This window comes from Pezoporus occidentalis, unplaced genomic scaffold, assembly GCF_034315485.1.
Source record: "Pezoporus occidentalis ecotype Australia unplaced genomic scaffold, CSIRO_AGI_Poc_V1 ctg240, whole genome shotgun sequence".
Taxonomy (NCBI): domain Eukaryota; kingdom Metazoa; phylum Chordata; class Aves; order Psittaciformes; family Psittacidae; genus Pezoporus; species Pezoporus occidentalis.
In genome coordinates this window covers 702,979-728,627 of record NW_026914286.1, presented here as the reverse complement: position 1 = coordinate 728,627, position 25,649 = coordinate 702,979, and the positions used below count along the sequence as shown (strand labels likewise).

The 25,649-nt window shown below is 37.7% G+C and overlaps 1 protein-coding gene across 8 annotated transcripts in view; it reads right to left on the bottom strand.

The window, feature by feature from the left end:
* MGAT4C (MGAT4 family member C) overlaps positions 1–25,649 on the bottom strand; it is a 399,878-nt gene that overhangs the window by 6,310 nt on the left and 367,919 nt on the right. For 6 of the 8 annotated variants that reach the window (XM_062622353.1, XM_062622350.1, XM_062622352.1 and 3 more), the window contains 2 exons: positions 11,454–11,593; positions 2,038–2,193 (listed from right to left, as the gene is read on the bottom strand). In XM_062622353.1, the coding sequence (XP_062478337.1) occupies positions 2,038–2,166 (129 nt within the window). In that variant the 5' untranslated portion in view covers positions 2,167–2,193; positions 11,454–11,593. Of the gene's footprint in view, positions 1–2,037; positions 2,194–11,453; positions 11,594–25,649 lie in introns of those variants that run through there. The other 2 variants (XM_062622355.1, XM_062622358.1) reach the window with 2 other exon arrangements.

Here is a 25,649-nt window from a genome sequence, read left to right as displayed (position 1 = left end):
AGAAACTCTGGGTCAGTTGCCTTCCTCTGTCAGTTAACTTCAAGAGATACTCCAGCAGGAGACTTACTACAATTTCAAAGTCAGAGGGCTTTTGGGTCTCTGAGGACTTTCAGACTCCCATTCCCTGAAGAGGACTGGTTAGCCTTCTGCTCTTGAAAGCTATCCCCAGGTCTGCTCACCAACAACACTGAAACTGCTCATCTTTTACCTCAGCAGAGAAAACACACCAGACAACATAACAGAGCTGCCAGACATGGTCAGGAAAGTTGAAAACAAAAAAAACAACAAACAAAAACCAGAACACTAAAAAGTCAACAGCCTAATATATCTGAGAAAATGCTTGATGGACCATGAAGTTATCAGGGGATCTGGGAGAATTGCCATAAGACTTGGCAAGAAACTTGGCTGGAAGCTACATGAATGCAAACATGCCAGAACTGTGATGAGAGAAGCAATGAAAGAGGGTGAATTTTTAAAAAAGGGAAAAAAACCCAGCAAATTAGGAATAAGGCATGGAGCCGTCTGGGGAGCTGGCAAATAGCACAGGAAAAGATTTCAAAAACAAACCAAGAGGAACACCATTAGCAGTGATAATAAAAGCACTTTCAGAAACATCTGGGGGACTTTGAAGCAATTAGTGAGTGGAGAAGAAGCACCAGGGAAAATACCACTGGAAAAAATAAATATGTGATAAGCCAGGTCAAATTTCATAACAACCAAAAATTGATGAATAAATAAAACAGTGCAAAACCCTAGTACAAATACTGTTAGAGAAAGCAATTTGTCTGTAATGGAGTAACATGCTAGAAGCATGTGTTTTCAATGGCTTAAAAAGTTCTAGCATAGTCTTAATATTGTAAATATTTAATATCGTTGTAAGTAAAATATTTTAAATTAAAATCACTAGCAAGTTATCTATGGTTCTGGTAAATCTGTGTTAGGATTTTACTATTTGTGTATTGCGCTTTTTTCATACTACGATGTCTCTTCTCAAATCCAGCTGGGATCAGACTTCACCTTTCAGTATATGGGAAAACCCATCCTGTCCCAGTTCGATGACTCAGGCAAAAGGTGGCACAGAAAGACACTTAGTAGTTCAAATCAAGATCAAAGAAGAGGACTAGCTAATCATATCACAATGTTAGATACTCAGTTCAGTCATTTTACTATTTGTAAGCTTGTTGTTAAGCTGCCATATTCTTTTACTGGGCTTAGTCCAACCTTCTTGCAAAAGTACTGGAAATTCAATCGATTAATCAAGTCTTCAGGGCTTACTTGATGCTCAGCACTGAGACACCCAGAGGTTACATACAAACTGCAGAGTTATGTTGCATTGTCAGTAGGTTACTTGTCGAAATCCCTAACACAAATCTTTCCATAAATCTCTTTCACACTCATAAGCTTTCACTAGGTATCATTTATGTCTAATTGTTAACACTGTAGCACTGAAACCCCCCACCCCCCCGACTCAAATCTGAGATATAGAAAGTGCAAAAAGAAAAAAGTAAAAGCACTAAAAAGAAGTTATTCATGCAAAGAGCTTAAAATCTATCGGGTAGTATAAGTCCTCTTCTATAATTATATTTCTATAATATTGTTTAATACAGTTTTCAGAGTTGAAATTCACACTGTGGACTGAAAAAGTGACTCCTAGCTCATACGAATATTTCAGATGGAGGCAATTAAAATTGAGAGAAATCCACAGCTATGGAAAATACAGGAATTATTTGGACTCAAAGTAAGATACCTGGTGAGATATCTCCATGTTTTGCTACATTCACTATCTCCCATACTTCCAATACACAATGACATATTTACTTCTGTGAAAAGGACTGTTAGGGTCTTACTGACACACACTATGTGTAGTATATATTGATAAGATGGTTCATTATAAGGACCACTTTTTAATCATACTTCGCAGTTAATGGTACACTAACAAAAATGGTACACTTGCAAAAATTATGAACTTTACTTCTTAACCAGGGATGCATCATGTTCTGCTGTTCCAGGATCATTTCTTCCACCTGAAAAACTTACCAAAACATAACCATCTTCAATGTACAAATTCATGAAGAGCAAGCAAACGACAAGGACTCCTAAGAATGACACTGCTGATCGTTTCCGCAAGCATCTCATTTTATCACAATATTTCAAGCTGTGTCGCATGTGAAGAACAGTATATAGTAGTGTCACCTATGAAAGAAAACCACAGTATTATAAGAACTTCCCCTTTGATAAGCATGATAGCAAACCAACTTACCATCAGATGTATCGAATCCTTCAAACACTCATGACCTATACCATTTAAGGTGGAATTAATTTTATTTAATCATTGTCATCTTCAATTTTAATGTACAATTGTCTATAATTTAAGTGTACTTTTTTTCTCTCTCTCTTTTTTTTTTGTCAGTAAAGAAAAAAAGCACTTTTTCCTACCCATTTTAGGCTGGAATTATGATGTCAGTGTGGTAGGAATGACAAGCAGCTGAGTTTCCCATGTGCAATTGTCAGATCCCAGCTTGATGGCAAGAGATGAAGTGCATTGTCTCCCTGTCTACTGGAGTCTCCTTCCAAAGGCAGCTTATGCCAAAGCTATCGCATGACTCAGTGTCATTGCTTGTAGGAGAATTCTAGATACCAGAACTACCAGGCACAAATAAGGTACCTTCCCTGCAGTGAGAAGGCAGTATCAAGACTGCAGCTTCCTAGCCTTAGACCTCTGTACTATGATAGAAAAGTTCTCACTGGAAGTGTCATTTTCTACAGAAGAAGAAAGATAGAGGTATGCCTTAGACCAGACACATCTGAGGTGAGTATTGGGAAGTCCTTACTCTTATTAGATGAATTGGACAAAGAAAGTATCACAAATCCACTCTGTAGCTCAATTCAAGATCAAGAGAGAGGACTGTCTAGTCATATCACAATATTGAAACAATAAAACATACTCAAATTAGTAATTTTATTATTTAAAACAAGATAAATTCTGTTTGTGGCTAACAAATCAGAAGCATTAACCTATGTAGGACTACATGTGTTTGGAAAAGATCTGGTCACAAACTAAAGAAACACACTCCAGAGCAGAGTGGAAAAACTCTGATGGATTCTTAACTAAAAAGAAGTCTATAAGCTCATTATTTGTGTTCTCATCTGTTTAAGTACAAATGTATTTTGGCTATTATTCATAACAATGTCTGATTTTCCTAGCAAATTTAATATATAGAAACCATGTACAAATGGAAAGTTTAAAGCTAGCTTATGGCCTTCTATGATGGGGCTACGGAACTGATGGACAGGGGTAGAGCAGTTGATTTCATCTACCTGGACTTGTGCAAAGCATTCGACACTGTCTCACACGACATCCTTGTCTCTAAATTGGAGAGACATCAATTTGATAGGTCGACCACTTGATGGATAAAGAACTGGCTGGATAGCCGCTTGCAAAGAGTTGTGATCAATGGCTTAATGTCCAGCTGGAGACCAGTAACGAGTGGTGTCCCTCAGGAATCGGTGTTAGAACCAGTCTTGTTCAACACCTTTGTCAGTGACATGGACAATGGGATTGAGTGCGCCCTCAGCAAGTTTGCCGATGACGAAGGAATGGCATCCAGAGGGACCTTGATATGCTTGTGAAGTGGACTGATGCCAACCTCATGAAGTTTAACCACGCCAAGTGCAAGGTCCTACACCTGGGTCAGCGCAATCTCAGGCACAGCTACAGGTTGGGCAGAGAAGAGATTCAGAGCAGCCCTGCGGAGAAGGACTTGGGGGTGCTGGTCAATGAGAAAATGAACATGAGCCAGCTTCAGTGTGCGCTTGCAGCCCAGAAAGCCAACCGTTATCCTGGGCTGCATCAAAGGGAGTATGACCAGCAGATCGCAGGAGGTGATCCTGCCCCTCTGCTGTTGTGAGACCTCACCTGGAGTATTGTGCGCAGTTCTGGTGTCCTCAACATAAAAATGACATGGAACTGTTGGAGCAAGTCCAGAGGAGAGCCACGAGGATGATCAGGGGACTGGAGCACCTCCCATATGAAGATAGATAGGCTGAGAAAGTTGGGGCTGTTAGTCCTGGAGAAGAGAAGGCTGCGTGGAGACCTCATAGCAGCCTTCCAGTATTTGAAGTGGGGCTATAGGGATGCTGAGGAGGGACTCTTCATTAGGGACTGTTAAACGGGGGAAGTTTAGATTGGATATAAGGAAGAAGTTCTTTAAGGTAAGGGTGGTGAGGCACTGGAATGGGTTGCCCAGGGAAGTTGTGAATGCTCCATCCCTGGCAGTGTTCAAGGCCAGGTTGGGCAGAGCCTTGGGTGACATGGTTTAGTGTGAGGTGTCCCTGCCCATGGCAGGGGATTTAGAACTAAATGATCTTATGGTCCTTTCCAACCCTAACTATTCTATGATTCTGTGTGAAGTAGTAAATAGCACTGTATGTGCAGTTCTTAACCCTGCATTTAAGTACCTCCATATTTAAAGTGCTGAACATCTAAACTGACACAAAATAGGCCAAACTAGGAGTTACAGAAAAGATTTTTCATGTCATATAGAAAATTTTCTGGCCTAATAACAAAAAACATTCCAAGTGCAAAATTCAATCTATATTTGCTTTGCCAGAGTGATTAAATGTATCTAATAATATAAAATATGAGTCCATTAGATTCCAGAGAACAGGGAGGTAAATGCGTCAAGTATTGGTTACATAAATGTTTACCTGCAAAGTTTTGTCCATATAGATTCAAGATGAACTGCAGTAAATGGACATCAGTTGCACACTGAATGATTTAAAATTACAGTGATGAAAATAAGAACAACTAACCTGTCGCACAAAGGAAAAAAACCCTACTTAATAACAATATAGATTTCTGTCCCTGTTTATTTGAGGGTGGGCTGAATTGCAGCAGGATGATTATCCTGAAGCTGAAAAAGTCTAATGTAGCTATTTTTTATGTTACAGCAATTATCTCCTTTTCCTTTCTAATGAAAATAAATATCAGTAAGGAGCTGTCAGGGCCATGAATCTCCACTCTTGCCCCTCCACCTGGGACAGCACAGTGGTTGCTGGGTGTCTGTGGATTCCAGCAAGCTGTTATGGAAATGAAAGACTGCCCCTGTTTTAGAAAAGACACTGTTACCCATGCAGTTTGGATTTCATTTGGTTTCTTTCCTCCTTCCTTCCCCCTTCTTCACCCCATTATAGCTACTGATTTTCAAAGCAATACACTTTTAAAAATTTACCAGGGGATCACCTGATTAAATACTGACACTTCTCAGATAATGGTGTGAACTGACCTGACTACTGAAAATTCAAGTAGCCTGGGTTGGAGTGCTTGTAAGCACTGGCAGCTTTAAGTGCAGCAGTGAAATACAGTTGCACATATTAAATTTTTTATTTTGAAAATCTGGGAATAAATAAATATTAGGTTTGTTTTGTTTTGTTTTTTTTTTTTTTTTTGGTTGGCGGTTTCTTTTTTTTGTGTGTGTGTTTTTTTTTTCTTTTTTTTTTGTTTGTTTTTAGTTTCAGGTTTTTTTGTTGTTTTTATTTTTGTTTTTTCAGTTGCCGGATATGGGTGAGTGCCAAAATTGCTGCTTGGACTGCAGTATTACACTGTTCCCTGATCTTTTCTCTGAGCAGCCTGACTGAAGTCCCAAAGGATGAGGAAGGAGACTTACAGCTATGTTTGTTGGTCTGTATTAGTTTTTCCTGTATTAGTTTTTCCTGTATTAGTTTTTCCCCATTGTGGTTTTAATTAGATCATTACTATGTTGTATTAGGAATAAAAATTAAGGGAATGACAGGTGAGACTGGATGAACATAGGACTCTCATTACAAAAGCTGATACGAGAAAGGGAAGAGCCCAGTGTGTCCACCCTCCAGAGGAAAACACTTGCACTTTCTGTGTTGGTTTCACACAAGTCGTTGTAACATTCCTGTTTTACAAATAGATTCCGTGAAATCGTTGTAAGCAGAACACCATTCCGGTGAGGTTTCTTTGTTCATAAGACCTATTGGTAGGTTGATACTGAACGAACTGAAGGGAAGGACTCCCCAGCTAGGGCGCGTCACAGAGGAGGCATGGAGCCACCACTAACACCAGATGGCAGTGCCGACGCGTACTTGGCAGCCTTCAACCTGCTCTTAAACCTACTCCTCCCAACCAGTTTGTCTGAAGTTACTATTTGACATACGTATACTGTACGCCTTTAGCTAAAAATGTGCACAAACATACATATATACAGACAGAATTCTTTACATCTTCCTAGAACTGCTTCTTGTTGCCAGCTTTGTTTCCAGTCAGTAGCATTGCATTGTGGAACACTAGAGAAGTGGTTTGCAAGGAAAAAAAAGTTAAATTTTACTTTTTTTTGTGGGTGATGTCAGTCATCTTTTGAAAAGTAGCATCAGAAGTTCCCATAGGAAGTTCCCAACGGTCTTTAAGACCACTTGAACATAACATTCACCAGTACTCAAAATTAAGACTTTAATATAAAAAAAAAAAGCTTTGATTCGTAGTTAAATTCTGAATTCAGAGGTTTTCTTGAAAATTTTATGCCTTTATTATTCATGCACAATTAATTAGCTATCAGGATGCTATATAAATGCAATTTGTTTCATAAAGCTGCCCTTAAGCAGTTAAATGGAATAATTAATAAATTTGTATGAATTCTAAGTTTTTTCCTTCCTATGAGACATACTGTTTTCCTCAATGTCTTCAGAGAGAGCTCTTAAGACTTTATATCTCTATGCACATGTATGTGTTGCCTTCACACAGAATATGTGCAGTTTTAGATAATATGAAACTATAATTCTCTTGAATTTCTAAAATGATACAGCAATAAAAAGACAGTGAGCTAATACAATGAAATGACACACCTTTACACTTTGAAGCTGTTCTTTATAGGATATGCAAAGATGTGAAAGCTGTGTAAAGGCCAAAACTGATTGCCACATGATAGTGTGATGTTTTCTCTTGCAAAATTTGCAACCCTCATGAGGAATTTAAATTTTTGACCAAATATTGAATGACCTTCTAATAACAGTCTAGTCTTAATAAGCCAAGTCCTTGAAACCAAAAACTGAATTTAAAATATTTAAATTTAAAATTGTTAAAATTTTTTGACATATTTCAATTTTGATGTCAATATAGCTGATCCCAAGAAGACAAATTGAGAAAAAACAAGATTTTTTTTTTTTATCTTTTCAGAGAAAATAATAACTTCTCCAGACTGTATACATGCACTTTCTGTGGTTTACCATTTCATATTCAATCCACTGTAATTCTTCATCACTTTCTGACAATACTAGGGATTTGTGCCTTGTCCTGCTTTCAAAGATTGTTGTCTAGTTTCCTAATCTGTTTCCTCCTCAATCAGATGTGCAAAAAGGCTCTGTGGTATTCCTTTACCCTTAAGTATGCCAACCTGAGTTAATGTCTTAGTATTACCTAACCAGTACATTGAATCTGCTTGTATTTACAGATGTGCAGACATGGAACAACACGGTCATCTTTGCATTATACTCTGGTCTGACTGAGTGCCTGTACCCCAGTAACTCAAGAAAAGTTGCTTTCTTGCAGAAGAACTGATGACTGTCACAGGTAACAACTGTGTTACCTTTATATTATAATATCTTCAGATCAGTCATGCAGCTTTGCCTGTTACTGCAGAGTCTGTATTCCAGGAGAGACAGTAGAATAGATCCACTACCACATTCATTATATCAACAAAATCCATAAACAACACACACAAAAACATGACTGGATTATTAAACCCCTTGTGTGCAATCCCCAGTTTAATTAAGACACTCAGAAGTAGGTACTTCATTCCTCAGCCTTGTGACATACCATTCCACCATTGTTTAACTGAATTGCTTTACTTGACTTAGTATTTGTTCAAATTGTTTTTCACTTTTCTTTTTGGAAGACTGCTCATGATACCTCAAGGATTGTATTCAGTAAACTTTACAAAGTGGCAAAGAAAACACTTTCAGGAAAAAAAAAAGACAAGAAAAATGGAAATTTTTTACATGACTATTATTAAATTTTGCATGTGTTATGCTCTTATGCAAAATTAAAGAAGTCTAGGTTGTGGTATACATTTGAGTTATGGTTGGTAGTAAACTAGAGAATTATAATGGATAGGCTATTCCTTGGGGCTCAGGTAGACTCCCAGCAAGATTCACTCTCTGTCTCACTGAAAGCCTGGAAGTACCTATAAAATGTTTAAGGCTGACAGGCAGGATGTTTGCTGCCACTGGCATCAGGGAAGTAAAATCTAGTCTTAAGGAAAGGAAGGTTTAACTCAGAATGTGGCTAACAAATTCAGAGGGTAGAGCTCAGGTTTTAAACTAGCAGTAAGTGAATTTTTTGGATAGCGTACCACTGTGTATATCCACATGATCAAAATAAATGGTTTAAAGATTACCATGTCTTGTGACAATACAAAAAGTTAAACAGAAGCATATAAGCAGACATATTACTCAAAATTAACACTGATAAAGGGATGGGTAAACACATGGATTTTAAAAAAGGATTTGAAAAGCATATTGATCCTTGATCCACAGACCTCAACAGCCTGGGAAAAAGACTGGAGTGTTTGGGAACAAACAGATGCTTCAGCTGAAGCAAGTTACCAAACAATACAGGGCAGTAAAGAGCTTAGTTTCAATGTGGGTGTTGGAGGATGAAGTGCCTTTCCCATCTGACAGTTTCAGAGTCATAAAATGAAGCCACAAAACTTACTTTGGCCATAGGGCTCTGAGCAACATGTAACGTATTTCTTCTGACGTGGACAAGTCAAGTCTAATCAAGAGGAAGATAGGACTAAGAAGTGTGAAAACATATTGACTTAGACCATAAAGCACTGTTTAATCCATCACTGGATGGATGGCTGCATATACACTGGATATATTTTATCAAGTAAGTTGTAGGGTAAGAGACGGGTTTTAGAAAAATGATATAGACAATGAGTTAATGGCATGTGGAAAAAGCCTGTAAGGCAAAAAAAAAGTGACAAATCTGAAATAGCCCTGAAGTTCTGCTCCACAGAGACAAATCAGAGGAGAAAATGAAGCAGAATGAGCATGAAGAAAGAGACAGCTCTCTGTAACATCCAGAGAGAGATTAGAAGCTTTTAGAGATATGGGAGTGGGGGTTTAGGCTGCATTAGAAATAAAGGCAGAAATCTTTGAGCACTGAAAATAGCACTGGACACTGTTCATATGAAAGAATTTCTAGAAAGATGAGATAAAGATTGAATAAATAAATGTTAAATATGTTTTATCTATTGACTCATCAATGAGTGAAAGAAAGACATGGATACAAGCACTGATAGATTCAACAGCAAGCTAAAACTTTTATGGACAATTGTCATACAGTACATCCCTATAATATGTGAGTACAGAGTTATCACATACTACGGGCTATCAGGCAAGCCAAATTCCTTGAGTCTATTAGATAGTGAACTGAATAAACTGGAGGGACATACTAGTCTGAAGGTACCCCTGCAGATCTCAGTCCCTTCACTGAAATCAAAGACTATATCAGCTAATCTCTTGAGCAACACTTAACACTTCGGTAAATTAACTTTTGCCTCCAGTATCTTACCTGAGGTTTATAGCTAAGAGCTTGTACTTTGCCATAATCAAGTACCTTGAGTATTACCACTGTTGTAATGGAATTGCACGGAGATATAGAAAAATTTATTTTTGTGAAGTCAGTGTGCTTGACCAAAGCCAGTTAAGCCTCATGAGAAAAGTTTCTTCTGACCCTTGCTAAATCTGGTCATGGTTTTCTCTACAGCACAGCCTGTAGACTCATCTAATGAAAAGGTAAGTAGCTTTTTTACAGAGCTGCAGAATCACAGAATGGTTGAGGTTGGAAGGGACCTCCAGAAGTCACCTAGATAGGCTGAGAAAGTTGGGGCTGCTCAGCCTGGAGAAGAGAAGGTTGCGTGGAGACCTCATAGCAGCCTTCCAGTACCTGAAGGGGGCCTATAGGGATGCTGGGGAGGGACTCTTCATTAGGGACTGTAGTGATAGGACAAGGGGTAATGGGTTAAAACTTAAGCAGGGAAAGTTTAGATTGGATATAAGGAGGAAATTCTTTCCTGTTAGGGAGGTGAGGCACTGGAATAGGTTGCCCAGGGAAGTTGTGAATGCTCCATCCCTGGCAGTGTTCAAGGCCAGGTTGGACGAGTCTTTGGGTGATATGGTTTAGTGTGAGGTGTCCCTGCCCATGGCAGGGGGGTTTAAACTTAATGATCTTAAGGTACTTTCCAACCCTAACTATTCTATGATTCTATTCTATGATCTAGTCCAACCTACCTGTTTAAGTGGGGTAACCTGGAACCAAGTGCGCAGGACCGTGTCCAGGTGGCTTTTGAATATCTGAAGATGAAGACTCCGCAACTGCTCTGCACAGCCTGTGACAGTGTCGTGTGACCCTTATAGTATAAAAATATTCCCTTATGTTCAAAAGGAACTATCCATGTTTCAGTTTGTGGCCACTGCCTCTGATTCTGTCACTGGGCACGATTGAAAAGACCGCCTGTTTTCTTTAAACCTTATCTTCAGGTATTAATACATGCCGATAATATTTCCCTTAAACCTTCTCTTCTCCAGACTGAACAGTACTATCTCTCTCAGCCTTTCCTCCTACAAGAGATGCGCCAGTCCCTTAATCAGTCCTGTGGCCTTTTATTGGACCCTCTTCAATACATCCATGTCTATCTTGTAGTTGGGAGCCCAGAACTGGATACAGCACTCTAGGTGTCACTTCACCATTTCTGAGTAAAGGAGAAGGATCACCACCCTTGACCTGATGGTAATGTTTTGTCTAATGCACCCCAGGACACCCTTCACCATTGTGTAAGCCAGCACAGATAGGACAAAGGAACCACCACAAAACCATGGATGAAATGCAAAGAGTAAATTTATTTTCACTACCTCACCAACTAGGGAATCCCCAAAGCATCACCTAGGCAGAGGCATGAAAGAAGGGGATGCAGGCAGCACGGAGCTAGAGGATCACCAACCCTGCTGTTTTCACCTGTGTATTCAGAGCTTCACACAGGTGTAGTTTACCATTGTGCTTCGATCTTTCCACAACAGAAGTCTCAAACTTGTTCAATAGGGTGCATAGAGTCTATCATAGGCCTATGTTATCTAAACACAGATGTTCTGCTTGTCAAACTCACAAGACCAGACAACAATTAGTATAATAAATGAGTTTTTCAACAACTCAGCTGCAAGTAACTTGAGTGCATTTATGCTACTGCTTGCCAATCTTCTGCTATTTTCCCTTAGCCGCCTTTGCTGCAAGGGCACATTGCTAGCTCTTCTTCAGCTTCATGTTCACTATGACTGCCAGGTCCTTTTCTGTTAAGCTGCTTTCTAGTTGGGTGATTCCCAGTGTATATTGGGTGCCTGAAGTTGTTATTGGTGCAGGATGTTGAACTTACCTTTCTTAATGTTCATGAAGTTCCTGCCAGACCATTTTTCCAGCCTGTCAAGGTCCCTTTGGATTGCAGCACAACCCTGTGGTATACCATCCACTCCTCTCGGTTTTGTGTCATCTGCAATCATTTAGTCATTTGTAATCCTAGTGTGGAGAAAAATACAAAAGATTCTACATGGACCTGTATGAGTATATGACTAATTTGTAAAAATCCTTTGATGTAATCTTAACCCAAAAGGTGATGCTAGCCACTGAGTTGTGACAATTGTTCTCTTCCCTCTTCTTGATTCACAGCATTCACAGTTTGTTATATGGTGGCATTACCAGAGGTGCACAACTCTAAGAGTTTTTATATGATGAGGAGCAAACAATATTTTTTGTGTTAAAAAATATCTTCTGGGGAGATATGCTTTGCATAGTGTGTAATGAATTTATGCCAGGTATTGAAAGATGCTTTAACATGGCATCCTTACCTATTGTTTCAGAGAGCTTACCTAATAACGTGCATTTGGGGTATACTGCCAAGATCAAAAAGTAAATGAATTTTTACTGGATGACTTCCAAATAATCCAATCTCCTTTTTTTTTTTTTTTTTTTTTTTTTTAAAAAAATGACATTGCTGGGGTCTTTACACTATATTTAACTACTTCAGGAAAGGGAAAAGTCTACTTGGAAAGGTGGCTAACCATTACAAATCAACTCTCAAACTCACAAGATTCTTCCATATAGTCATTTGCACAAAGCCATGTGTCTGTGAAGTTCACGGTACCCCTGGGAAATAATGTAAAATAGATTAGGAGATTAAATTTGAGAAAATCGGTTTTCACTGACCATATTACTAATCATTGTCTAAGATAAGTGTTTCATTAAGACTTTCCACTGAGCTCCCAGGCAGCAGCTTCCTGTTCAATAAAATATCTTATTCTAAAGAGAAATCTTAAGAAACTGTGTATGGGTGTGGGGGTACCAAAAATTTGCTTTTTGTTTTTTTTAAAGAAACAAACTTCAGTAAGTTTTGATGAATAACCACCTATAAATGAAAAAAACTTTATAAAAAACGTTTGTTGCTTTTTTAAAAAACGTTTTGTGTGATGAACTTTATATTGCCACCCATAAAGTATACTGCTATGATGATTTTTTTTCAGTAGAAGCAATACAATGGGAACAAGATATGCCCAAAATTTCTCATCTTCAGCTCTGATTCTGCAGCTAGATTTGCCAACAGAAACCCAACTTACATCTCTGAAGCTTTTAATAGATTCACAAACTGGTAGCCTTACATTTATTTTAAGTCTTACATTTATTTTGTTTTTGCAAGAAAGAATTAAAATTATTTTGCTGTTCAGTGAACTTTGCCATTTATAGGCTAGTCTAGCCTTGATCTATTACGTGAATTGACAATGATTATATAACTAGTGGAGATGGTTTTAGAGGTAAAAATCCACAACATATTATCTTGAACTGTAATGCAATTAGGTCATGCAACCTAACTAGGATCTGCAGTGGGAGGGGTTAATAGGTGCTGTTGTAAATATCATCACTGCTACTGCCTTCTGAGTTATGGTAGATTAGAGACCTTGTGAATAATGCTTCACAGAAAGGAAGCAGACCAGATAAACCAGGAGCTTTCAGTTGCCATGATGATGATTTCAACTTTAATAATAAGATTTCCTGTAGAAGTCAGAAAATTGGCTCTAGGCAGAATTGAAAAAAGGCCTCAGGTGAATAGCTATATGTCAACCTAAAAGGAATTTCAGGTCCAAGCAGGTGAGTAGTATAGGATCTCTTCTCTAAAGCTGCTTTCATTGAAAGGGTCATGGTACCCTATATCTCCATGATCTATCAATGAAAACTTCTTCCATTGGGATGGAATATCTCTTCAAAGACTTCACACTTCTGAGTGTAACTCCCTATGGAAATCTCTGCTATCCAGTGAGCAGCTGGAGCCTCATTTAATTAAAGTGATGCACCACTATTCAACGGGATAGTAGGCAAGGAGAAAAGTTTACTACCTCTTTCTTGTAACAGATTAGTTTCCAGGTTTTTTAGGAGATCCTTATCTCATTTTGCCTCTAGCTTCAATTTATCTGTTTACTAACGTTATGCTTTGTGTTATCTGTTATGTTGTCAGGTCTAATTTTGTAACCTAATCAAAGTATTTCCCCCACCTTTTTTAAAAAAAAAATTAACCCTAAAGAAAAAACATTAACAAAATGGATGGATGAGGTGGCCAACCTGTCAGGTGTGGTAAACAGACAGGTTTGTATGACAAACATGGTGATCAATAAAGGCTCAAATGACCTTTTCCACTACTCTGTATGTCACCTACTATAAATAAACTCAAGCCATGGAAATAAAATAGTATTTGCTATCATGGTTTCTAATGGCAAAAAATGTTGGTTTTTTTTTTTTAAATTTTCTACTTTTCCAAAGGAATAGTTAAATAAATAATGGTAGCAGGGGGTAAATAAATCCTGAAAAAAGTCTTTGATAATTTTCCTTTGGGTGTTTTAAATTTAACTTCCAACCCACTTTTCCTCTGAAGAAACTGTAAAATATTGCTTCAGATTAGTGACAGAAGGCATTCATTTTTCATGTCTTAAGTCCTATCATTATTATAAAGATATGGTTAATAAATAGTTATTTCTGTGGAACATGATACACAGACAGGAAGAAACTTTCTTCAATATGGTCAAGGATAAGTTTGATAAGTCTGAATGTGCACATTCATCATCTGTTTTTCCTATTTTTACAATACCAGTAACTGCAGTATAATTTGAGGAGGAAGGGAATTTTAGAATTTGGGGAAAAAGAAGCAAAGTAAAAGCGCTCCTTGCTAAAAAATTTACATTTCTTTGCAAGTTCAAACTAGAGTGATTGTTAATCTAACTTCTAGTTGGTCCTATATTCTAGGAGTTAAGTAAAGCATTTTTGCTAAGAAGAGAAACAACAAAAATATCCACAATATCTTCAATAAAATAAAAATGCAAACAATAGATATAAAATCTCAATGGCAGGTTTTTTGTTTGTTTTTTTTTTTTTTTGGTGGATTTTATTCTACATATAAGTTCTTAGCTTTGCCCTGTTGTTGGTATGCTGTCTTCCAAAAATCCAGAAATTAGTTTTGTGGTGAGTTTTATGTGATACCACTTTGCTCAGGCTGATTTCTTTAGAGCAGCTACCTTTCAACTTTATTCTGAATCACCTTTTGTAGAAGTTTCTTGCCACCAGCGATATCATAGAGAGCTCAGGAAAACTAACAATCTAACTCAGAAATTATATGAAATACTACAGAAAATGCTCCTAAGAACTCCAGTACCCTATGGTTTTCTAAGAAATTATGGTATAAATAGATTTAGTGACTCTTAATGACAAGAGAGATGTAATCTTTTCAAAAAAGGCTCCCAGGAATGATGGCAAAAGAGAAGCATATAACTTTATTGACTGATACTCAAAGTCCTAGTTCCTGAGGTGACACTTTCAGTCCACTTCTCCATTACTGAGTTTTGGGATATATGTCAATTGGATATATGCCCTGTTGTTTAAGAAATCATTGTAGATTTTCTTAGAATGGCATTCACTTGACCAAACACAGACACCTGTGATGTGAATACCTGTGCTAGTCCCACTTAGTCTCCTCTTATAGCCAATGCAGAAAAATAAGTATTTGTACGTTGTGATTCATCTCACTAAAAAGTCACTATCTAAAACACATCAAATGAATTGTGCCCTGAAAATGCCCATTTGTCTTCACTGGCTACAAAAACAGCCTGAGATGGCAGACTCAAATATAGATACTAAAAGGGAGGAATTCCATTCACATTTTCCCATAGAAAATTCTATGGGTTTTTTTGCTGCCCTTTTAGGGACAGAACATTAACAATAAGACACTTTCTCTAGGTCTAAAGTGTGGACCTACTGTGTTGACCTACACCTTTCCTGAGAACAAAAAATGTCCTAATTCTGACAATAACACAAAGTCAGATCCTAGATTGTCCCCACCTATTACATTATGGTTGGCATATCTTCCCTGCAGCGGACTACTAAGATTTGTCCTTTGTTAAAAAGCCTCAAGTTTGGTTGTCTATGAAAAGACAGTTCCCTTTATGCATCTCACAAGTCAGTTGTCTGACTTTGGGTACCAGTCTCTGTTGCTTCCCCTTGGCTTTATCCGGAATAAACTCATCACAGTACAGCACACAGAGCACAGACTGCATGCCCCACAGAAGGATCTTAATAGCTTTACTCTAGGATATTTGAAATTGGAAAGAGAGAATTATTAAATGGCTCAACAGCCACAGTGGGCTCATGCCCTCAAGTTGTGTTAATGGGGGAAGTAATCTATGATCTGTATCTTTGACTTACCCACAGTATCTGGCAAGACCAGAAACTCAGTTCATTCGATGCATTCAAATGAAGCATCTGATTTTAGGTGTAATAAATTCTCTGTATGGCGGGACAGTAAGACAGAGAGCTGTTTCATTTCTATGCAGTAACTGAACCGAGATTCTGATCTTGTCAGATACTGTGGGTAAATCGGAGATATGTACAGAATCTTCAGCCTAAAGTTAGAACACCTCCTGTAGATAGCATTCATCTTAATTCTCTTAACTCCTCAAATTAATGTGGTACTTCTTGTGTAGCCTTTTGTTATTCACGGAAATGTTTCCAGCAGCAGATGACGAGTTGCAATTTTACCTGAAAAGTATTTTCCAGAGCAGGACTTTTTCCATTGTTTCTGTTCTATTTTTTTTTTTTAAGCTGTGAATTCTGGGACTTGTCTGAAGACCACTGAGTTGTCAGTTGAGTTCTGTATCTCATTTAGTACCACAGTATCTTAACAGTTAGTGTCCATTTAGAGTGTAGAATATAATACAGATTTTTTTTTCTACATCAGAAAGGCATTTTATAGAAACTACTGTACAATAGTTGTAAGTGGCAAAGAATAATAATACTAAGGTTGTAGAGAATTTCAAAAGTTTTTTTTTCTTTTTTAAAATAATTTAAGTATTGAGCTAAAAATAGTGAGCTGTATTTACATTAAAGTTACAGATTCAGGAACACTTCTTTATGATCCTAAGAGCACAAACCTAGCAAAATACTGAAAATCAACTTTCTTTTTCTTATGTTATTTAACGGCCAATAATACATGTAAAAATTAGTACAAATTTAAAAACATTTTTCTAAATGTTATCCTAATGTAATTCTGGATGCTGAATTTATCATTCTCATCAGTAAAACACAAAAGCTTGCATTGTTTAGCTGCTAGGATTTCAAATTGCTATCAAATTTTCCTGATGAGTGTCTTTAGCTTCTAAATCAGCAAAGGTCTTGTGAACTTTTCAATGATCTCAGCACTCTTTCTGCAATAGAGACCTAAGCTGTGTTCTGATGAAACTTAAATCTTTTGGAAACTAATTATAAAACAAATTTGCAACAGAAGTTCTGTATCATCCTTTGTATAACTGCCACTAGGAAAAGGAAAGATTTAGGCAATGTAGCCAGTTCATCTCACTTTTCACCGTAGATGTGTAGTGGTGTTCAGGTGGATAAAAATGTGGTATTAAGAGGGTTTTAACCTTCTATTACTACTGATAACTTGTTTATCAGCAGTTACAGTTCATATCACACCCTATATTTAGACTGAGACTGAATCCTAGCCCTTTGTCACTTTATGTCAGTTTAAACTTGTCACTTTCTTTTCCAAGACATATTATCTACTTTTTTGTATAGAATAACATCTTTTTAGGTTTACGCCACTTCACTTTGGCCTAAACTAGCTGATTCAAGCTGCCTACACAGTCAATGTGTACTGACTAATGGCTCCCAAATGCTACTAATTTAAATTGCTTTGATAGCAAGGCAATGGGGAATGAATGCTTCTTCATGTCTTCCTTTTTATTTACTGACTATAGAAATAATAACTTATGTAACTAGTTAAACCTAGATCTCTAATTCTTAGATAGTTAAAGATAGCTAGAATAAACACCAGTTTGCTGCCACTACTACCGCCCAATAGTCTACCAGTAGACAGCATAGTCAATTATATTTCCTAAAATAGTCTTAATTTTTTTCTATTATGAAAAGTCTACCTGAAAATCACAGTATCACAGTATCACAGTATGCTAGAGATTGGAAGGGACCTCAAAAGATCATCTAGTCCAATCCCCCTGCCGGAGCAGGAACACCTAGATAAGGTTACACAGGAATGTGTCCAGGTGGGTTTTGAATGTCTCCAGGGAAGGAGACTCCACAACCTCCCTGGGCAGCCTGTTCCAGTGTTCCGTCACCCTCACTGAGAAGAAGTTTCTTCTCAAGTTTAAGTGGAACCTCTTGTGTTCCAGTTTGTACCCATTATCCCTTATCCTATCATTGTTTGCCACTGAGTAGAGCCTGGCTCCATCCTCGTGACACTCCCCCTTTATATATTTATATACACTAATAAGGTCACCCCTCAGTCTCCTCTTCTCTAAACTATAGAGACCCAGCTCCCTCAGTCTTTCCTCATAAGGGAGATGCTCCACTCCCTTAATCATCTTGGTTGCCCTGCGCTGGACTCTCTCCAGCAGCTCCCTGTCCTTCTTGAACTGAGGGGCCCAGAACTGGACACAATATTCCAGATGGGGTCTCACCAGGGCAGAGTAGAGGGGAAGGAGGACCTCTCTCGACCTACTAACCACCCCCCTTCTAATACACCCCAGGATGCCATTGGCCTTCTTGGCCACAAGGGCACAGTGTTGGCTCATGGTCATCCTGTCGTCCACTAGGACCCCCAGGTCCCTCTCCCCTACACTGCTCTCTAACAGGTCGCTTACCAACCTATACTGGAACCTGGGGTTGTTCCTGCCCAGATGCAGGACTCTACACTTTCCCTTGTTATATTTCATCAAGTTATTCCCTGCCCAACTCTCCAGCCTGTCCGGGTCTCGCTGGATGGCAGCACAGCCTTCTGGTGTGTCAGCCACTCCTCCCAGCTTAGTGTCATCAGCAAACTTGCTGATAGTACACTCAATTCCCTCATCTAAATCGTTGATGAATATATTAAATAATACTGGTCCCAGTACTGACCCTTGAGGCACTCCACTAGTTACAGGCCTCCAACTAGACTCCGCCCCATAGACTACAACTCTCTGGCTTCTCTCCTTTGACCAAAGGTAGTGTGTGGAAAAAAAACACCCAAACAACACAAAAGCCTCACAAACAACAATAACAAAAAGTCCTAGAGTTGTGAATGAAACCCAGCTAAATGGAAATTTATTCAATATTCCAGTGCACAAAATAAAGTCACTCAATAATTGCAGGAGGAAACACACGCACATGTGGAACACATATTATCAGGCTTCCAAAAGCTATGTTTGTGTCAGGCAGAACAAGGAATGGTGAAAGGTGGTATGCAGAGTTTCAGAGGAAGCACTACTAAGGCATGGCTGAAAGCACACTTAGAAAAAAGCTGTATGTATGTTTTTAAATTGGAGCTCTCAGGAGCATTAGACACATCTTCATGAAACGTAGACATAATATCCTTGGAAAAGAAAGTATTCACAGTATTTTTGAACAGTAAATATTTAGCAATAAATTTTTTTGAGTGGCTTTTTTGTGTGTGTGTGGGTGAGGGAAGTAAGTCTGAATATATCTGCAAGTGCAGCCAAGTAAGGCACACCAAGACTCACTGTTTTGTGTGCTAGAAATACACATAGAAGTGTAATAAATAAGAGGAAAATGGTTGAATTTTATGCAACTGGTGAATCAGGAAGATATTTGACTTCCATTCTAAGTTTACAGTTGTTAATTTTATTTAAGTTCATAATATAGAGAATAAGCAAGGAGAGAAAGCTGCAGAGTTCTGGCTTTGTTAGTTACCACTCTTAGATGGAAATAGATATGATAGTGGGAGTGGTTTATATTATAGAATCATAGAATCATAGAATAATTAGGGTTGTAAAGGACCTTAGGATCATCTAGTTCCAACCTTTTTAGATAGCTGGCAAATTCTGGTTGTTTTGTGGTTGGGGTACTTTTAATTTTTTACTGTGGAATTTTGGAGATAGACGCTTTAAGAAGAGCTGTGAGATGACAAGGAAAATGCTGCAATTGCTTCTTGCTTTCCCTAGTAGCTTCCAGAACATGAAACCAAAAGCCTGAATTCAGGTATAGTTTTAGGTGCCATTAGCTCTCAGTATGACATAGTGTCTATCTAAGTATTGCTCAGCATGAAAGTGAAGCTTTTTCAAAATTTGGGTTTGGGTAGGGAGGTAGAAGAGTTTCCACTATGTTTATTCCACTGAATGTTTGAGCTTCAATGGCCACTGAAATTCTCATATGAACTCAGTTTTCTGTGTCACTTTCTAATACAGCATAACCTTCCAATATCGTTTTTGACCTCTGATAATACAAATCCTGTAACTCCAATATGATATAACCTTGTAGCATAGTATGCAAAATGACATCTTTCTGGGATTCCCTTTAACTATGTTAATACATTTTTTGAAAATGTTATTTGAAAAGTTAGACAGTTTGTTGCCTAAAGGCAGTATATTCCAGCAAGTTTGTGTGCAGTAAACAGCCTAGTTATTTGTCATTAACATAGCTACAGAAACAAAGATGATTAGAAGTAAATTACAGGTTATGTGTTATCTCCATTTTGATGTTTTTTTTTTCTTTTTTCCCCATGAATATTTCAGGTTCTGTAGCTCAGTAGTACATACTACTTTTTATCATTTTGTGTTTCTGTTAAACTACATGAAAATGTAGTTTGTGTTTTTTATACTGGCTTACAGTGTTCAATGACTTATACAGAAGTGTAAAAATGTAAATTATTTAAATAGTTAGATCCTTCCATTTTGTTTTAATCCACTGCCTGTTTCTGCACTCTCAATTTTTTTTTACAGTGGGAGAGAGTTCAAGTACAGAACATTTACCAACAGGAACAAAAATGAGACTCATTGCTAAAATATGATTGAATTCAGCATGATAAGTTATTCTTTAAATTGCTGTTGTGCATTTTTATTGCCTCCTTAAGCAGTAAAATGAATGTGTCATTGGTTATGGATATATATACATCTCAGCATGTTTTACCTAGTATGTCAGGAAGAAGAATACTGCTTCTTAGAATCTGTGATTTTCACATAGAAAAGAACATATAAACCCAGATTGTCTAGTTGTGACTATTTAAAGGAACTTTCAGCAGTAGTGTTATGTAAACTAAAGGAAAAATGATTCAAAGACAATGCTCATGTTTGCTATAATTTCTCAGAAAATTCACAAAATTTTGTCCAGTTGATAGGTGTCTAAACATTTCTTGCTGCAGTTTGAATTATAAAATTCATATTTTGCAAAGTTCTGGATCTGTTAAATTTAGTCAAAACAGTATTCATAAAAAAAATGTGAAAAAATGTAACTAAAGTAAATATATATACAAAGTGGAATTGTATGAACATTTGCAGTAGTGTTCATACAGTTCTTATGAGTCCTGAAGACATTGTTAAAGATACAAAATAGAATTTAAAAATGGAAAAAAACAGGTTTGGGAAGAAAAATTGCAAGATAAGGCTTTTTTTTTTCTTGTTTGAATCTCCCTGTACTCTGTTTTGTTTTTTTTTTGTATTATAATATCAATCTTTCACTGCAGAAAGTAAGTTCATTATTTCTTTTGTAATTCTAAAAATGCAAACAAATGGATAACTTTGTTGCCAAAAAAGGAGCTGAAGGGTTGACTCTAATTTCAGCTGCCTCCTGGCATCAGACAAAAACTGGATTTTCCATTGCTGAAAAATAAACTGGGAGGCAGGTCACTCCCTGTGACCCATAAAGGTTGTTAATAATGATCTCCATGTTAAAGCTGACCACTCTTTTTTTAGCCAAGATTTCTAAATAGCCTAAACATTTTTTTTTTAAGTGGAAAAAATAGACATTGAATACTGCACATTGGTAAATCCCTCAATATTGTAACCCTCAGAAGTAGGTCAGGGTTGTTTCCCATTGGGCCACTTTCTCTTTAGAAGTTCATTTGTAGGCTTTTATTAGAGTATGTATGAGTGTAAGAAAAAAACATGCAAATACACATGCTCAAGGTAATGATCTATTAATCCAGTAGACATATTGATCAAACATCAGGTGAACTAGCAACTCATTTAGGGTGGCTATTTAGCATTTAGTCTCTGACATGTAGTTGAGTTGAAAGATATATATTTGCCTAATCAGAAAAAAGAAAAAAATTGTCTATGATGTTATTTGCCCAAGAAAACTAAATTTATTAAATGGTTTCTATTTTTTTAATTATTTTATAAAATAGAAAATTGTGAGGTTTTTCAGCTGGCTTCTCTACTCTGTGTGATTAGAAAACTTAATAAAATCATCAATACTTTCATATTTGCATAGATTGGCTCATAAGCCTCCTACTTGTACTGTACTTTGTTTATAAATGCCTTCATATTCTTATAGAATACAGTGTCAAAAATTATTGCCTAAGGAATGCAGATGAAGAAGTGGAAACATTGTGGTAAATGAAGAGAAAACCTGCAGATGATATGTAAGACAAGTTTTCATTTTGATGAAGTTCTACTGTATAAGGAACAATAATGTCCCTCTACAAAAAGAGTTCTACATTTCCAAAATGAATAACCTTTGTGGTTGAATGAAAAGCAGATCATCTTTATCAGTGTATGTTATTTCAGCCAAGAAAAATGGGTCATGTAAGTGATTTTTCTATCATGCTAAAAGTTATATTATAATTCAGAATTATAAGAATTCTAAGAAGCTTTGCTCTGTCATTTTACAATGTAGCTCAAAATTTTGATAGCTGTGGATCAGAGACTTGATCTTATTATTTCAAAGGCAAGATCTAGAGCACAAAGCAGAAGATGAAAAATAAACTAAGGAAAACCATAAGATAATTTGAAGACGGAGAGAAACAGAAAATGTACTTTGATTAATTGAAAGGTTAATTACTGAAAGGCATCCTCCACACTGCATACTGGTAATTAGAAAGTGTAAGCAATGTGTGATTTCATTTAACACTATGCAAAAAGCTAACGTGTCATAGTAGACTGCTTGATTCTTCTTGTGTTTGTGAAACTTGGTATTTCATTTTACACTGGAGCAAAATAAAACTCCTTTCTTCCTTGGGAAAGGAAGAAGGCGTGATCACTTCCCATTCCCTTTCAATACCCAAATAACAGGAACTAGTGAAAAACCAGATGCCTCTTAACAGCTTCTCCTGCAGCACACATTTTAATCACTATGGCAAGTAGCTGGTTAAGTATCTTTTCCTTGTTGTGACACAAGATTACAAGTTAAGTGATCATTTTTTTTCTCTGTTCTTCTACTCCATTCTTCCATCTCCATGTGAGGAACAGTATACTGCAGAGTAGTGTGACAGCAGGAGAAATAAAAGGAAATGGCATACTGGCAAACTGCTCTGCTTTTAAACCACAAAAGTGTGCTGCAAAATTTATAAAGATATTAGATAAACTTGGATCATTAAATAAAAAAAAGTCAGGCCCTTTATCTGGTCTGAAAAACCACATGTATTTTAATCTGAACAGACAATATTTTTTACAGTATATCATTTCTGATGGAGATCACACAAAAGAAATACGTTAGACTGAGAGAGCTCTGCTAGCAAGATAAACCTGTAGTCCTAGACACATGTAATTCCCCAAGCTTTCATCGTTAATATTTTATGGCTCTCACTGATCTGCCCAATCCTGAAGAAAAATGTATCTTTCATTTAAGCAGGCAGGGCACAGAATTTATCAGTATCTCAAAGGAGGTAAAATGCAAACTACAATAGAGATGTCACACCACAGTACTGAGTTTGCTCAATACTGTTACCTGAAACACTGATCACTGCAGGGAGTGTTTTATTTGAACAGCACATATAGAATTTGTATACACAAGTATGTCATCATTCCCATTAAGAGAAAATTATGATGAATGTTATTTGTAGGATGTAACAGCAATGTCCTTGTTATTTTTTTCAATCTCTACCTAAACACTTAATTTTATGCAATCATTCCATAAAGTGACATCCATTTCCTTTGCTGCAGACTCCTATAAGAATTATTTCCAGTTTAACCTATCAACATTGATTTATTAACATTAGACTATAAGAAAGAAAAGATTCTTTTCCTACATTCATTGATGACTCAATAATGCATCAAGGAGTATTTATTAGGGTAAAGACACTTGAGGAGACCATATAGTTTAAATAGTTTTGTTAGTGAATCCATTTGCTTTAGCAATATTTGAAAGTCTAAGAGCAGAAGTTTTGTGCTGTGCTCTGTAGTAACTCTATCAGTTATGCTGAGGTATAGCAAGGATAACGCATTTGCCTGTGGCAGAGGAAAACATAAACTTACAAAGAAAACAAATACAGGTTATATTTCAGTTATATAAGCTATAAATGAAATTTTGAGACCACCTGAACAGCTTCTAGATCAAGTTCCTTGTTTTCCTGCCTAGGCAGTGCTGTTTGTCTTAGGCCACAAGGACACCACTATTTAATATGCAGACAGCCCAGATCAAGCAATACAAAACTTGTTATCAGACCAGAATCAGCCATAAAAATAGAGAGGCTGAAGTCAGTGATACACTTCTATCATCTACATATGAGGGTTGATCAGCTTTCTCATCCTTTTTTAACACGGTATGTTGATGTGATATGGAGCTGCTCCTGGAAATCAATCAAGAAGGCTAAAGGCTGTAATTCCACAGGATGCTTATCCTGGCATTACAGCCTTTGTGACAACAGCTGACTCTTTTTAATTCTTCTGTTTGACTAAGCCACACATTATCACAGTATGATAAAAGTTTGATTTGAGAGGGATGTTGTCCTGGGTTCAGCAGTAGCAGTCATTTTTCTCCTTCTTAGTAGTTGGTGCAGTGCTGTGGTTTTGACTTTCTTCCTGGGAACAGCGCTGGTAACACAGATGTTTTCAGTTGCTGCTCAGTAATGTTTACTCTGACCAAGGACTTTGTGAGTCTCATGCTCTGCCAGGGAGAAAGGAAGCTGGGAGGAAGCAGAGACAGAACACCTGACCCAAACTAACCAAAGGGGTATTCCATGCCACAGCACATCATGCCCACTATATAAACTGGGGGCAGTTATCCGTAAGGGCTAGATCACTGCTTGGGTTGGTCTGGGTCTTGGTCGGTGGGTGGTGAGCAGTTGTATTCTCTTCCGTCGTTATTTCTCTTATCATTATTATTGGTGGTAGCAGTAGCGGTCTGTGTTATGCCTTAGTTACTGGGCTGTTCTTATCTCAACCAGTGGGAGTTACATTCTTTCGATTCTCCTTCCCATCCTTCCTGGAGCAGGGGTGGGAAGGAGGGAGAGGAAGCAAGCGGCTGCATGGTTCTGAGTTACCGGTTGGGCTTAAACCACAATAGATGTCTTTGGACAGCTCCTACTCAGAATGCGACTGTGCCCAACAGTAGAAAAGGCCAGCTGTGGCTTGTCTAGCTGTCCTGGGTTCAGCAGTAGCAGTCATTTTTCTCCTTCTTGGTAGCTGGCGCAGTGCAGTGTTTTGACTTTCGGCCTGGGAACAGAGCTGATAACAAGGATGTTTTGGTTTGGCCAAGGACTTTGTGAGCCTCATGCTCTGCCAGGGAGGAGGGGAAGCCAGGAGGAAGCAGAGACAGGACACCTGACCCAAACTGACCAAAGAGGTATTCCATACCACAGCATGTCATGCCCAGGATGTAACTGGGAGTTAGCCGGAAGGGCTGGGAGACTGCAGGGTTGGAGGAGGCATCGGTCAGAGCTTGGTCGGGCTGGGGGGGGTGAGTTATCGGTTGGCTGGTGGTGAGGTGTTGTATTCTCTTCCCTTGTTATTTCCTTTATCATTGTTATTATTGATGGTAGCAGTAGTGATTTGTGTTATACCTTAGTTACTAAACTGTTCTTATCTCAACCCGTGGGAGTTGCATTCTTTTCGATTTTCCTCTCTGACCCTCTGGGAGTAGGGGGAGGGAAAGAAGGGTGGGAGTGTGTGAACAAGTTACCTGACTGGGTTTAAACCACGACACTAGCCAAGGCTTGAAAATCTCCAAGGGCATTCCACAACCTAAGTAGCCTATTCCTGTGTTATATTGGATTTTTCTTTCCCAAGTGTCTAATTTGAAACTCTCAGGACGTAATCTTTGACATCAGCAGAGAAATAAAACTACCATTATGTTGCCTAATATTAAATATTAAAAA